At 39.7% G+C, this 17,048-nt stretch overlaps 1 protein-coding gene across 3 annotated transcripts in view; it reads right to left on the bottom strand.

Moving 5' to 3' along the window:
• The window catches only part of ZFAND3 (zinc finger AN1-type containing 3), a 314,815-nt gene that overhangs the window by 69,868 nt on the left and 227,899 nt on the right, over positions 1-17,048 (bottom strand). For all 3 annotated transcript variants that reach the window (XM_015102524.4, XM_060403164.1, XM_060403165.1), the window contains one exon: positions 8,755-8,937. In XM_015102524.4, coding sequence (XP_014958010.2) covers positions 8,755-8,937 — 183 coding nt within the window. The remainder of the gene's footprint in view (positions 1-8,754; positions 8,938-17,048) is intronic.

Raw genomic sequence — 17,048 nt, 5'->3', positions numbered from 1 at the left:
TAAATAGGTATGGACATTGTAAGGCTCCCAAACAAGTCACGAGTAGGGATGTCCAGGCCTTTTAAGAGAATAACAACAGAAAACCTAATTTATAGGAGAAATAGAGAAAAATGTCTTCTAAAAATTCTTTTAAGTCCAGTCTTGTGAGACTCTCACTTGAGGTGACCGGTCACCTGCCCGTCTTGTTAAGGCTGTCAGGGCAGATGTACTGTAAGTCAAGAAAAGACAGTGAAAGTGACTGTCAAGTACAGTGAAGACCCAGGTGAGAGCAGACAGCCTGATCCATTAACACCTTCAACTGTGACCCACCTAGGAGAAGAACAGTGGAGGCAGAGGCAGCAGGGGGTTGTGGACATTAACAGTATCCTCCAGAGAGCAGAACTTCCTACCATGCAACCACCCCGATGGCTTAAACAACTACGTCCAGTGTTCGACCCACAACCTGACATTATCTTCTCTTTCTTCAAAACTTGGCTCAAGAAACAAAGCACAAACCACAATTTAGCACCTCAATGGAAAACCTGGAAATTGGCAAAAAAATAATTAGGTAGTAGCAAAAGCATTAAGAAATATATGCGATTTTAGTCTTTTTAAGTGTGCAACACTGTCCTCTATAGTCCTTTATACTACAAATCGTCACACAGAGAGGCAGCTACTCAGTGACAGCTGGCAAGCCAGGCTGCTCTGGGATCTTGGGCGAGAGATACAAAATCATCCAGGGCCTCCATTTCCACATCTGCAAAATAGGTACGGTCACAGTACCCACCTTACAGGGTACTATGAACAGGAGGCAGGTTAATACAAACAAGTATCTGGAACAGTGCCTAATACTTGTAAGTGCTCTGGTGATACCTGTCACCACTTTCATAGCGTTTAAATACTATGACGAGTCCTTCTGGTCACTGTTAGCATTTTGTTTACACTGTGTTTTGAAAATGTTGCTAATGGCTAAAGGTCCATGGAATCTTCTGCAGACACACATAAGATGGGATAGGAAGAGACGCGTGTGCTCAGACAAAATATATCACTTGGAGCTTTTGGACACCTGTTTTATTTGACCTTCAGTCAAGGAGTTTTAACAAATTCTTTTAGATAAAAATCTGCCCTGTTCCCTGCTTTATACACTCTTAACCAATAATTCTTATCTTACCTGTAGTCTTTTTAAAACTGTATTAATGTACCCAGACTCTTGCCACCTGTCATATTCATTTAACAGTGAGAAGCAGAAAGCAGATATAAGCAATACTCATTCTCTTGATTATTAGCAAAGACGACACAGCACTTCTGGTCCTACACAGTAACAACAGAGCCGTAACTACTGTAGAGCTTACAAACTAGGCTGTGCTTGGATCTGGAATTCCAAACCCATTTTCCAACACCTCCCACACCTTACTTCTCCATAACTCTGTGGGGAAGCTAAGGGTCAACAGACGGAATTCTGATCTCTTAAGAATACTAAAAGATTAATATAGTAATCCCCTGATGCCTCTTCTTCCACCTAGGTACATTACAGTTGAAGAACTATGCAAGATGTCAATGGATTAGGCTGTCTACTCTCACCTGAGTCCTCACTGTACTTGGCAATCATTTTAATTATCTCCTGTTGACTTACAAATGCATCTGCCCTGAGAGCTTTAACAAATCTTTCTTTTCTTATTCCCATAGCCCCCATCCACAAACCAGGACTACATCTCCTCATTCTAGCATAGTTTTCAACCTAGGTGAGATGGTAAGACCCATGTGTGAAAGCTTTTGCAAATGACATGCTTCTTAACCACTATTTCTGTTGTGGCTGCTGCTAAGTCACTTCAGTCGTGTCCGACTCTCTGCGACCCCATAAATGGCAGCCCACCAGGCTCCCCTGCCCCTGGGATTCTCCAGGCAAGAACACTGGAGTGGGCTGCCATTTCCTTCTCCAATGCATGAAAGTGAAAAGTGAAAGTGAAGTCGCTCAGTCATGTCCGACTCTTCACGACCCCATGGACTGCAGCCCACCAGGCTCCTCCATCCATGGGATTTTCCAGGTAAGAGTACTGGAGTGGGGTGCCATTGCCTTCTCCAACTATTTCTGCTACTGCCTCCCTTTTACTCTAAAATTCTTATGCACCTGTCTAGGAGAACAAGTCAGAATTTTAAGAAGAGGCATATATATTTGAAACAGTGACCTCCTGGTGGACAGACGTTAATCTTACTCATTTCAATACCCAGCACTTAACCAAGTGTCATTTAGCAAAGACTGCTAAATGAAACCACTGAAATAGTTTATTAAAGAGTTTATTAGATACCCAATCATACGATCACCAAACTGAATATTTCTTGTCAATTTACAGCTTCCTGCAGCATTTTCACAATGTTGAGGCAATACGCTATGATTGTTGAAAGTGATAGGGACAGAATAGGATGCTTATACAGGTCCCAGTATATATAGGGGTCCCAGTAGGGGACTACAGATAGAGAGGGAAACCTAGGGAGACTACTGTGAGTTAATGATCACTCAAGAAAGTTACCAGAAAGAACATCGTGGAAGAAAGCAGGCTTGCTTAACTATAAAGCTAAACATAAAAGAACGAGATATGCACCAGGTCATGAGGTAGAAGAAAAATGTTACAACTCCTATTGATCTGAGTAAGCATCATGATAATCCTAGTTTGACCTCACAGGGTCAGACACGCTTCTGCCCAATATGAAGGAGGAACAAGTGATACAAGACTGACTCTACTCAAAGAAGGCAGTCTTTTCCCCCTCCCTCACTTTCCCTAGACTATATTATTGTAGCCCACTTAACCTTCGAGACAGAGCTTCCTCACCTGTCTGGCTGCATCTCTCTCACAAGCATCCTATTTTAATAAATCTACTTCTTACGTATCACTTTGGTCTCTTGCTGAATTCCTTCTGCACTGAGACACAAAGAACCTGAGCCTCAGTTACGTCCAGATGACAAGTGAGTGATTCTAATTAAAAGACCGTGGGTTCAAATCCCAATTGGGGTTTTGGCTGGGTTCAAGTCCCGGCATGTGCATTCAAGTCCCAGTCTGAGGTCCATGGTTTCAAAGGCTCTGGAGCCAAATCAGTGGGTTAGAGCATGAGCTACACAGGGAAGCAAGAGCTCTAAACTTCAGGCAGAAGTTACTTTAACTATTCTAATGCAACTGCCTCATCTGCAAAAACAGGGTTAATAAAAGCACCTACCTTATAGGGTACTGTGAGAATTATATGTAAAGAGCTTAGAAGATAGTCAAACACTTCATAAATATGAGTGAACATTTTCATTATTATTAACAAAGCCCATACCATACAATGAAATTTGTTCCTTGGCTTTTATGACCTTGAAAGTGAAAGTTACTCAGTCATGTCTGACTCTTTCCGACCCCATGAACTATACAGTCCATGGAATTCTCCAGGACAGAATACTGGAGTTGATAGCTTGCCCACTATTATTCACCTCCTCTCTGACTTCTTCAATTGCTTACCCTGTTCTGGTTTCTGTCAACGTTCTAGCCTCACTGCTTTTCTTTCTCCCCACTCTCGGCAATCTCACTGAACTCGTAAGGCTCCACCTCTCATCTGCATGTGGATGAAGGAAACCTGGACTTCTCTCTCCTGAGCTCCAATTCAGACTGCCTAGTTGAACACTTAAGTCATCACTGTATCTCAGATTAGAAAATCTCCTTTCTCTAGGTCTGTGAAAGGACAAGATTTATAATAATGAGCCCAGCAAGAACTGGGAAATGAGATTAGCTTCTGAGAGTTTCACTTAAACAGTAAAAGCAGTGATGTCTCCAGAAAGAGAATGGATCTGAAACTCATTTTGGGTTGGCCAAAAGGTTCATTCATGTTTTTCCATAACATCTGACAAAAAAAACTAAATTAACTTTCTGGCCAACCTGACAGAGCCACACATCTTTAATCAGACTTAAAGTATTTATGTATATCAAAAGAAAAAACGTGGCGGTCTACAGCAACCTATAATGGCAAGTTATAGAAACACAGGAAAAGAATAAAATACTTAGGAATATATCTACCTAAAGAAACAAAAGACCTATATAGAAAACTATAAAACACTGATGAAAGAAATCAAAGAGGACACTAATAGATGGAGAAATATACCATGTTCATGGATCAGAAGAATCAACATAGTGAAAATGAGTATACTACCCAAAGCAATCTAAAGATTCAATGTAATCCCTATCAACCTACCAGCGGTATTTTTCACAGAACTAGAACAAATAATTTCAAGATTTGTATGGAAATACAAAAACCTCGAATTGCCAAAGCAATCTTGAGAAAGAAGAATGGAACTGGAGGAATCAACTTGCCTGACTTCAGGCTCCACTACAAAGCCACAGTCATCAAGACAGTATGGTACTGGCACAAAGACAGAAATATAGATCAATGGAACAAAACAGAAAGCCCAGAGATAAATCCACACACATATGGACACCTTATCTTTGACAAAGGAGGCAAGAATATACAATGGAGTAAAGACAATCTCTTTAACAAGTGGTGCTGGGAAAACTGGTCAACCACTTGTAAAAGAATGAAACTAGATCACTTTCTAACACTACATACAAAAATAAACTCAAAATGGATTAAAGATCTAAATGTAAGACCAGAAACTATAAAACTCCTAGAGGAGAACATAGGCAAAACACTCTCAGACATAAATCACAGCAGGATCCTCTATGATCCACCTCCCAGAATTCCGGAAATGAAAGCAAAAATAAACAAATGGGACCTAATTAAAATTAAAAGCCTCTGCACAACAAAGGAAAATATAATCAAGGTGAAAAGACAGCCTTCTGAATGGGAGAAAATAATAGCAAATGAAGCAACTGACAAACAACTAATCTCAAAAACATACAAGCAATTTATGCACTCAATTCCAGAAAAATAAACGACCCAATCAAAAAATGGGCCAAAGAACTAAATAGACATTTCTCCAAAGACGACATACGGATGGCTAACAAACACATGAAAAGATGCTCAACATCACTCATTATTAGAGAAATGCAAATCAAGACCACAATGAGGTACTACTTCACACCAGTCAGAATGGCTGTGATCCAAAAGTCTGTTAGCAGTAAATGCTGGAGAGGGTGTGGAGAAAAGGGAACCCTCTTGCACTGTTGGTGGGAATGCAAACTAGTACAGCCACTATGGAGAACAGTGTGGAGATTTCTTAAAAAACTGCAAATAGAACTGCCTTATGACCCAGCAATCCCAATTCTGGGCATACACACCGAAGAAACCAGAATTGAAAGAGACACATGTACCCCAATGTTCATCGCAGCACTGTTTGTAATAGCCAGGACATGGAAACAACCTAGATGTCCATCAGCAGATGAATGGATAAGAAAGCTGTGGTACATATACACAATGGAGTATTACTCAGCCATCAAAAAGAATACATTTGAATCAGTTCTAATGAGATGGATGAAACTGGAGCCGATTATACAGAGTGAAGTAAGCCAGAAAGAAAAACACCAATACAGTATACTGACACACATACATGGAATTTAGAAAGATGGTAATGATGACCCTGTATGCGAGACAGCAAAAGAGACACAGATGTGTAGAGCGGACTTTTGGACTCAGAGGGAGAGGGAGAGGGTGGGATGATTTGGGAGAATGGCATTGAAACATGTATAATATCACGTAAGAAACGAATTGCCAGTCTATGTTTGATGCAGGATACAGGATGCTTGGGGCTGGTGCACGGGGATGATCCAGAGAGATGATATGGGGTGGGAGGTGGGTGGGGGGGTTTATATTTGGGAACTCATGTACACCCGTGGTGGATTCACGTCAATGTATGGCAAAACCAATACAGTATTGTAAAGTAAAATAAAGTAAAAATTAAAATTAAAAAATAAAATAAAAAGAAACACAGGAAGTGCTATGTCCCAGGGGCTCACGAGCTCAGGGCAGGTCTAATCCCAGGCACAGGAGGGGGAAAAGGGTATGAATATGGAAATCTTGTGCTGAACACAAGACCTTCCTTGTATGTCCTTAGAGTCACCTGACAATTAGGCTCACTCAATGAAAATTTCACTTCATCTAACCCCACTTGCTCTGAGTCCTACTTTGCTATTTGTTATGTAAATTCTTTCTATGGATCTGCTTCCCAAACAGATCTGACTCCAGAGAAAATGTTTTAGTCATATAGTCACATGGATATAGTGTTTTTATTTCCAATCCCTGTTACAAGGATTTTTCATGATGAATTAATCAAGTAACTTTTGGTTACCCTGTTAAGTTTCCACATAACCTTAATTACAGAGAAAAGAGCTGATCTTACCAACATGTTGTTGTTTGATCACTAAGTCACGTCTGACTCTTTGTGACTCCATGGACTGCAGCACGCCAGGCTTGCCAACATGAACATTTCTATTCTCTATGGCAGTTACATTTCACATTATGAATAAACTGATTAAAAGCATGAGTTCTGAAGACAAATGCCTAACTCTGGATCCTGTTCTGGATTCTACTAGTTTGTTCTGTGTGTGTGCTTAGTCACTCAATCATGCCCAACTCTTTGGGACCCTCTGGACTGTCGCCCATCAGGCTCCTCTGTCCACAGAACTTTTCAGACAAGAGTACTGGAGTGGGTCGCCATTTCCTCCTCCAGGGGTCTTCCCAACTCAGGGATCAAACCCATGTCTCCTGTGTCTCCTGCACTGCAGGCAGATTCTTTATCTGCTGAGACACTGGGACCCATGAGCAAATTACTTGATAATTTTGTGCTTGTTTCCTTATCTATAGAATGGGGATAATGAGTATTCACACCTCAATGAACTGTCACGAGGAATAAAAGAGAAAATATATAAAACATATAGAACAACGTCTTGCACATAAAAAGTGCTCAATAAAAAAAAAGCTGTTGTTATCTCAGAGCACTTGGGCTGCTCAAGTTGTTTTGATCCTGGCCTGATCCTGATGTGTGGACCCAATCAAATGCTGCTCCATAAAATGAGATCCTGATCAGCTCCAACCTTGCCGTAGACAAGGAGTCCTTAACCTAAAGGTCATAGTGAGCTTTAGAAAAATTTTTACTCAAAACTGAGTATAAATGGATGGTGTGTATTTTTCTGAGACAAGGGGTCACAGCTTCTCAATAACCCCAAACAGAGTTTTAAATATAAAACAAAGCCTACTGTCTTAATATCACTACCACTTTAATCTATTTTTCTCTTCTTATATAATTTCTACATCTTCTCCTAGGCCTCTTTCAATAGGTTACAACAATTTAAAAATTCTCTCTATGCAATATTATCTAGTATAATCCTTCCCTTTTTCAATACTGCCAGGTTACTTCTCAGAATAACTGGCAATATTACTTCCTTTGCTCAAAAACATGACTACTGTCTTAACATCCAAGTATCTTCACTGAGCACTCAAGCAACTATGGCATGGCTATAATCTGTCCGGCCTGTCCTCCATAAATGGCCCTAAGGGAGTGAGTCACTTGCCACTGCAGATTCCATGCAACTTTCCTCCATGTGTCTGTCTTTAAACCAGTAAACCAGTAAATCAACACCCTCCTTCAATAGTCCATGTGTTTAACACATGGAAAAGGACCATTAAAATGGGTGCACACAACTGTGTACCGGGGTTTCTCAACTTTGGCATTACTAGCATGTCAGGCTGGATAATTCCTTGCTGTGGAGGGCTTTCAGACACAGTGTCAGAGGTTTACAACACTGGGGGAAGGGGGAGGAGCAAAACTGCTCCTGGCTGAGAACTGCTAATTTATTATAAGAAATATATTTAATTTCCTCTGATAAACAGTAAGTTCTTTGAGGATAGGGACTATGGCCTTTTTAATTTTTATATTCTCAATTTTACCTAGTATGATGGTTTATGATAGGTTTAGATAAATATCTGTTCTCTGCTGAAGTTAGAAGACAGAATATCCTAACCTACCATATTCCAAGGATTTCTAGATATTCTGTAAATACGAAACACCAAATTTCAACCTGTTAAGTAAAGCTTTTAAAAGGTAAAAATGGCTGTCATTAACATCGCTGTAATTTTCAACAAACTCTGTCCATTACAGTTGTGCTCTAAAGGAAATGGCTATAGCACTATAAAACATAAGTGGAAAAAAAAAAAAAACTTAAGTGGACAATGGACTTCCACATCATATGTATGATAACAGTATTCTATCCCTAAGGACTTACAGAAGAGTAACAGAGATTACTTCCTCCTCCCTTCAAATATCCTATGGATACAGGATATAGTGTTATCTCAGTTAACTGCCTAGAAACACTCAAAGCCTATTTGGTGAGAAAGGCAAGGCTTCAATGGAAGGTTGCTAAATCAGGGTAAGTTCCCTAGACTAGTGGTTCCTCAATTCTTGCTGCATATTAAGAAGTCTCTGAAGAATTAAAAAGAACATATCATTGAGCCTCCCTCCAGACCAATTAAATTAGATTCAGGGAATGGTACTGAAGATTAAAATTGTTTTAAAAATCCCCAGTGGATTCTAATTTACAACCAAGGCTGAGAACTGCCCTAGACTGGTTCAAAATCTCATGTACCTTGACAGTTAACATAAAAGGCACTCTTTTTAGAAAAGTTTAAGCTCAATGGAAGGCGGAAACTTACTCTCTACCTTGCTGACTTGGGCCTGTACATTAACACTCAATCTTGAATTAAAAGAGCTGCTAGCTTTTCCTGGGAGAGGCATTACAAAGAAACTCATGACAATCCCTAGGCTGCCTGCTCTGCCACTTCACAGGTCTGGGCACTTACACTCCTCTGTACTTGGTGCAGTTACATTCAGTTCTGTCGGAAGCGGCTGCTGGCTGGGACTAAGAGCTGGCGCGGTTATCGAGGTATCATTGCTGTCACTGGTGGTCTCTTCGGAAAACAAGTCTGATTGGCTGTTACTTGTACTTGGAGTGGAATCATCGTCTGGCTGTTTCTTTTGAAAATCTGAAGAGAAAGAGTGAAAAGAACAAGTTTAAAAAAGGAGCTCACAATTACCTTGGATATTAGAAAATAATGAAAGTGTAAAAATTAAAACTAATTTGAGTGATTAAAAAATGTAACTAAAATACTGATAAAAACCTTAGAAAATTGGTGGAGAGTCAATGAGTTAAAGATTCCCATGGTCCGTGTATTATTCAGGTAAGCGGTGGACATACTGATTTTAATGTAAGACTCAGAAAAGCCAAATGCATGTTAAAATTTTAGGGGTAAACAAGGATAAAAGGAATAAACAAAAACTGTTCAAACCAATACTGGACAGATTAGAAGGTGGAAAACAGCCGAGGAAAAAAGCAGGGTAAACAGAAAACAAATAATAATGTTCTAGGAGTAAGTTCAGATATACCACGCTCCTCCGTCCAGGGGATTTTCCAGGCAAGAGTGCTGGAGTGGGTTGCCATTTCCTTCTCCAGGGGATCTTCCCAACCCAGGAATTGAACCCGGGTCTCCCGCATTGCAGGCAGACGCTTTAACCTCTGAGCCACCCGGGAAGCCCTACCACTAGTGGTAATAAATGTAAACAGGCTAAACTTAGCAGGTAAAATACAGAAAATTAAAACTAAATAAACAAAATCCTGTTTGGAAAATTATGGCGTTTCCAAGAGACATACTAACAATATTAACATGAGAGAAAAATTTTAAAGTATATAAACAAAACACCAGTAAATACAACTGATTAAAAAGCCAATCATAGCTACAAGCACTGTAAGGAAATGTAAACTTTGAAGAAAAAGCATTATGAGAGGTAAAGAAGATCATTATGTAACAGCAAAAAAACAAAACTACCACCAATATAGAACAACTCATTTAATCTATATGTACTTAAAAACAAGGCCTCAAAATATGTAAAGCAAAAATAATTGGAAATCACTGGAATCTATGGGATTCAGTGATTGGAATTTATGGGAAACCAACAATTAGATGATGAATTATTTTCAAACACATGTGGAATATTTATAAAAACTGCCTAAAACCTGGATAAATTCTGACCACACATTATGTTATAAAGCAAGTCTCAACAGATAACAAAGAATTAGTAAGAAATAGGCATTATTAATTGACTAGAGAGTAATTAAGTTAAAAACTGGTAATAAAAATCTTATATATCTGCAAGTTTTTAAAATGCATTTTAAACTCAAGGGTCAAATGAGAAATTAGAAAATATGTATAATTAAATGATTATATAATTACTACTTATCAATATCCAGTGAAGACAAAGATGCAGATACATTATCTGTAAGTCATTCTATTAGTAGGTATATATCTCAGAGAAAATCAGCACACAAGTACAAGGATGTCGATTATATACTGTTTGTAATACTAACAAGTCAGAAGCAACCTAAATGTCCATAAATCATAATATATTCAAATAGTGGAATAAGGTACACAGTAAAAATCAATGACTATTGCCACAACATATTAACATAAATAAACCTCAAAATTATGTTGAACAAAAAAGAAAGTCACTAAATAATATAGTAAGATTGTACTACATAAAGATTAAAAACATGCAAAACAAACCATATATTCTTTAAGAATATGTATCTCTAAGTCATTAAAAAATTAACACAGTTCAGGACAGTGGTTACCTCTGAGATTGGCAGTGAACAGTGGGATGTGAAGTGAGAGCTATGCAGAAATATTCAAAATTATAGGTAATGTCCACTGACAGAGAACAGATTAAAATGGTATATTCATTCATTTGATAAAATAATGTATGGCAGTTAAAATATTAATAAATGAATAGAGCTGTAAGTACAATAGAAAATCTCAAAAACAATGTTGAGAGGGAAAAGCAAGCTACAGAAAGATATGTATGTCTAATGTCCTATGTGTGTTTTGCTCAGTCATTTACTCCGTGGAAGAAAACTTATGACCAACCTAGACAGCACATTAAAAAGTAGAGACATTACTTTGCCAACAAAGGTCCATCTTGTCAAGGCTGTGGTTTTTCCAGTACTCACGTATGGATGTGAGAGTTGGACTATAAAGAAAGCTGAGGGCCGAAGAATTGATGCTTTTGAACTGTGGTGTTGGAGAAGACTCTTGAGAGTCCCTTGGACTGCAAGGAGATCCAACCAGTTCATCCTAAAGGAGATCAGTCCTGAATATTCACTGGAAGGACTGATGCTGAAGCTGAAATTCCAATACTTTGGCCACCTGATGTGAAGAACTGACTCATCAGAAAAGACCTTGATGCTGGGAAAGATTAAAGGCAGAAGGAGAAGGGGATGGACAACAGAGGATGAGATGGTTGGATGGTGTCACCGACACAATGGACATGAATTTGAATAAACTCCAGGAGTGGTGATGAACAGGGAGACCTGGCGTGCTGCAGTCTATGGGGTCACAAAGAGTCGGACACGACTGAGCAACTCAACTGAACTGAATGCTCATCGGGTCCAACTCGGTGGCTCCACAGACTGCAACCTACCAGGCTGCTCGGTCCATCAGTTCAGTTCAGTTCAGTCGCTCAGTCAGGTCCGCACAGAAGTCTCCAAACGGGAATACTGGAGTGGGTTGCCATTTCCTCCTCCAGGGGATTTTCCCAACTCAGAGATAGAAAGTTGCACTGTGTTTTCCCAAAGCTTTTCTAATTTTCTGTTGTCACTGAAGTCTTTCCAGGGCATCTGAAACCTTAGATATGAACTGAACAAGGATCTTCAATTCTATCTGTAATTTTTTTTATATCTTAAAGACAGTGGTATGTATGTGACTGCTTAAAGAAATTATGTTTAGTCTCTGTAGGCTTCCTTATTAAAAAATCTTATGCTAGCCTATGAAGCGGCTTCCCTGGTGGCTCAGACGGTCTACAGATAATACTGTTCTGTATCAATTCAGAGAAGGAACACAAGATCCTGTACACTCCACATCACCTTATCTTTTGAACCAGAGAAGCTGCTGTTATGCTCAATAATCTCAGCAGAGTCACTATTCTGACATATTCTGAGCATAAGAATTGCTAGCATTTATGTTGCGTTTACCATGTACCAGGCACTGACCTAAATGTTTTATCTATTTAACTCATTTACTTTAATCCTCCGAACAATCCTACCAAGGGAGGTATAAATTACCACCACTTCATTGATGAAGAAACTGAGGTTTGGAAATTTTAGGTTAATTTGCTCCAATAGCTAGTAAGCAGTAGAATCAGGATTTAAACACACGTTTATCTGACATGAAAATTCATGGTCTTCAGTCTTAACCACAGGATGAAAAGGCCTCCATGTCAAACCCCCACCCATTTACAGCATCAATCCAGCAATGGATTTAGCCAAAGAATCACTAACCTGTTGTGCCCATCAGTGACTTAAAGCCTCTACTACTTCTGTGTATTTATTTCTCCTAGCCACTTTGTTACTCTTCAGTGTTTTGACACTTAATGGCTTATTATCCCAATGTTAGTTGTACAGCACTTTTAGAGAAAAAGGTACTAAGTGGAATAAAAATATTGCAGATAATGCCTTTTTTAATATCACGTCATCTCATTAGCTTTATGTCAATAATCATTGTGTCCCTTCTATAGCCACTTCTTTAGCACTTAATTGGAAATAAGACCCTAGAAGAATTGAAATTGAGTCATCATTGTACCTTTTAACAGAATCCCCAATGCCTCAAGACAGACACACACACAGAATCACTCACTGAGGCACGATAACTCTTTGAGGTTAAATCACACTGGTGTCCGAAGACAATTACCAGGTCCCACCTACACAATCTCCAGCCCATGTTTACCGTTTCTTGATGTCGAGGTGCTCCTCTTTAAATAAGTTTTCTTTTGTGAATCTGCAGCTGACATAATGTACCTTCTTTTAACCCGTCTTCTCACTGATGTCTTTTATGTACCACCACAGGACAATGGTGTGAAAAAAAAATCACAGGGCTAACAGTATTCTTCACAAACCAAATTGGCTGCAAACAATTGAACTAGTAGAAGCTTTATACACTCTCCATTTCAATTCAATAAAGAAATCAGAAATAACAGAATTTTACAACCAGAATTAACTTTAAAGTTCCAGCTCGATCCTCTCACTTTACAGATAGAGAAAGCAAGAGCCAAGAAAGTTAATGCAACTCACCAGATGAATTGTAAGAGTTAATTGTAAGTTTTCTAACTCCCAGGCAAAAGTTAGCAGCTTATACGATACAAAAGCTTTAAGGCAGATCTAGAATCAAATTCGGACCTTGCATACGGCTAAGAGCAAATTGTTTACTCTTTGGAGGTCTTGTCCACAACAAAAGGAACGAGTTTTTCCACCTCTCAGGATAGTGGGGATTAAACAAGATAATGCACATATTCAGTTCAGCTCAGTGGCTCAGTCATGTCCGACTCTTTGCAACCCCATGGACTGCAGCATGCCAGGCCTCCCTGTCCATCACCAACCCCTGGAGTTTACCCAAACTCATGTCCATCGAGTCAATGATGCCAGCCAACCATCTCATCCTCTATCATTCCAATCTCCTCCTGCCTTTAATCTTTCCCGGCATCAGGGCTTTTTCAAATGAGTCAGTTCTTTTGCATCAGGTGGCCAAAGTACTGGAGTTTCAGCTTCAGCATCAGTCCTTCCAGTGAATATTCAGGACTGATCTCCTTTAGGATGAACTGGCTGGATCTCCTTGCAGTCCAAGGGACTCTCAAGAGTCTTCTCCAACACCACACTTCAAAAGCATCAATTCTTTGGTGCTCAGCTTTCTTCACAGTCCAACTCTCACATCCATACATGAGTACTGGAAAAACCATAGCTTGACAAAATGGACTTTTGTCAGCAAAGTACTGTCTCTGCTTTTGAATATGCTATCTGGGTTGGTCATAACTTTCCTTCCAAGGAGTGTTGTTTAATTTCATGGCTGCAGTCACCATCTGCAGTGATTTTGGAGCCCCCAAAAATAAAGTCTGACACTGTTTCCACTGTTTCCCCTCCATTTCCGGTGAAGTGATGGGACCGGATGCCATGATCTGTTTCCTGAATTAATTTAAGCCAACTTTTCCACTCTCCTCTTTCACTTTCATCAAGAGGCTCTTTAGTTCTTCTTCACTTTCTGCCATAAGGGTGGTGTGATTTGTATATCTGAGGTTATTGATATTTCTCCCAGCAATCTTGATTCCAGCTTGTGCTTCTTCCAGCCTAGAGTTTCTCATGATGTACTCTGCATATAAGTTAAATACGCAGGGTGACAATATACCTTGACGTACTCCTTTTCCTATTTGGAACCAGTCTGTTGTTCCATGTCCAGTTCTAACTGCTGCTTCCTGACCTGCATACAGATTTCTCAAGAGGCAGGTCAGGTGGTCTGTATTCCCATCTCTTTCAGAATTTTCCACAGTTGACTGTGACCCACACATTCAAAGGCTTTGGCATCCTCAATAAAGTAGAAATAGATGTTTTTTCTGGAACTCTCTTGCTTTTTCCATGATCCAGCAGATGTTGGCAATTTAATCTCTGTTTCCTCTGCCTTTTCTAAAACCAGCTTGAACATCTGGAAGTTCACGGTTCACGTATTGCTGAAGCCTGGCTTGGGGAATTTTGAGCATTACTTTACTAGCGTGTGAAAGTGAAGTCGCTCAGTTGTGTCCAACTCTGCAACCCCGTGGACTGTAGTCCACCAGGCTCCTCCGTCCATGGGATTCTCCAGGCAAGAACACTGGAGTGGGTTGCCATTTCCTTCTCCAGGGGATCTTCCCGACCCAGGGATCGAACCCAGATCTCCCGCATTGCAGGCAGACGCTTTTAACCTCTGAGCCAACAGGGATGAGTGCAATTGTGCGGTAGTTTGAGCATTCTTTGGCATTGCCTTTCTTTGGGATTGGAATGAAAACTGACCTTTTCCAGTCCTATGGCCACTGCTGCGTTTTCCAAATTTGCTGGCATATTGAGTGCAGCACTTTCACAGCATCATCTTTGAGGATCTGAAATAGCTCAACTGGAATGCCATCACCTCCACTAGCTTTGTCCATAGTGATGCTTCCTATGGTCCACTTGACATCACATTCCAGTATGTCTGGCTCTAGGTGAGTGATCTGCACATGGGCACTCAAGAAATGATAGTCATTAAAAAGAAAAAAAGTCTAAAAAGAAAAGAAAATGATAGTCTTTAGATAAAGAACCATATCTTCCTTTTAGCCCTGATGTTTGCATTATAGTTTTTAACCTCTTGTTTCTCTCTTTCTGTATCATTCAGCATCTAATTTATGACTAGAAACAGAAGTAAAAAAACGAAACTCCAGAAGTCTATTCCAAGGACAGAGGGAGCAGATATATATTCCATGTAAAAAGTAAACAACAAAAATAGGCAGACACTGCCTCCTGTTACTCTGCTCTGGAATAGTCACTCCATTTGATCCAGAAACAGAAAAGACTTGTTACTTGCTGGTTTACAGTTCTCATATAAATGTGAAAACTAGAGCTCTCCAAGCTTATCCATCTTTTTGAGGGGAAAAAAAAGGAATAATTATCTATTTTTGTAAATTGGTAGAGTTTATCCTATATACAAATGTATAAATTTGGCCTTGAATAAAGTTTCTCCAAAATAAACTGTTTGGAAAACCTAAGTTAAAACTTTTGAATTTTAAACAGACTGCTGCTGAAAAGGGAACAGAAGCCAAGATCTTGGCAGTTTATCTTATTATCAACTAAGGAGGAAAATAATTTCTTAACAAACGTACTCTTAGAACCTGAGGTATCCAGGAATGGGATGGTTCCATAAGCTAAAAAAACTGACCTAATGCCACCAGCTGAGCCAAAATGACCAGTAAAGAAGTCCCTGGGGCTGGTTACAAACATACTCACTAGACATATTTTTTCCCGTGATTTTCAGAATGATTTTTCTGACAGGTCAGTCTTCTTAATGCAAAGTGCACCTCAAAAGACTGGGAGCACCAAGAAAGCACATTGTCCTTCCTGCTCTGCTGACATGCTCGTTCACCTGGGCCGTCTCACTGGGACTACATTCTATCTAGTCATTACTCAAAACTTATATGTATATGTGTGTGTGTGTATATATATAATTTCTCTCTGAGATGAAACTACACAGATTTGGCAAGATGATTAGCTCACTTAAACTCCCACCTGCTTCCAGATTATGATCATACCTGTCTTTTTGAATGATTTGTCATTCTCTTCTCCAGGGGACCTCCCTGACTCAGGGACTGTACCCAGGTCTCCTGCATTGCAAGCAGATTCTTTACCATCTGAGCTACCAGGGAAGCCCTTCTTCAAGGCAGAAAACACATAAAAGTGATTTGGAAAGGATTTCGCTAAACTTTTTCTTTAAAAATCAATTTTTTTTTAAAAAACGTTCCTTGGTAACCTTTTTCCTCTTCATAATATACCGATTAGTTTTCCTTTGTCACTTATAGATCTCTGTGATCACTGATAGGCACAAGTAATGTCCATTTATCATACAGAAACCAAGCCAGTTCATTTTTGTTCAGTTCAGTTGCTCCATCATGTCCAATTCTTTGTGACCCCATGGACTGTAGCACACAAGGCCTCCCTGTCCATCACCAACTCCCAGAGCTCACTCAAACTCATGACCATCGAGTCAGTGATGCTATCCAAACACCTCATCCTCTGTCATCCCCTTCTCCTCCCACCTTCAATCTTTCCCAGCATCAGGCTCTTTTCAAAATGAGCCAGTTCTTCGCATCAGGTGGCCAAGGTATTGGAGTTTCAGCTTCAGCATGAGTCCTTCTAATGAATATTCAGAACTGATTTCCTTTAGGACAGACTGATTGGACCTCCTTGCAGTCCAAGGGACTCTCAAGAGTCTTCTCCAACACCACAATTCAAAAGCATCAATTCTTCGGCACTCATCTTTCTTTACAGTCCAACTCTCACATCCATACATGACCACTGGATAAACCACAGCTTTGACTAGACAGACCATCTTTGACAAAGTAATGTCGCTTTTGTTCTACATTTGCAATCAGCAATTTTTCATGCTGTAAGCAAGATTTCATCAAACTTCCTCAGGTTATATCGCTAGAAGCACATCAATGAGGTAAAAGAGGATGCATATTTTTAAAGCATTTGGCACACACTGTCAGATCTTCTTGG

The sequence above is a fragment of the Ovis aries genome, chromosome 20 (assembly GCF_016772045.2).
Source record: "Ovis aries strain OAR_USU_Benz2616 breed Rambouillet chromosome 20, ARS-UI_Ramb_v3.0, whole genome shotgun sequence".
Classification (NCBI taxonomy): Eukaryota; Metazoa; Chordata; class Mammalia; order Artiodactyla; family Bovidae; genus Ovis; species Ovis aries.
This window is presented reverse-complemented; position numbering and strand designations above follow the sequence as displayed.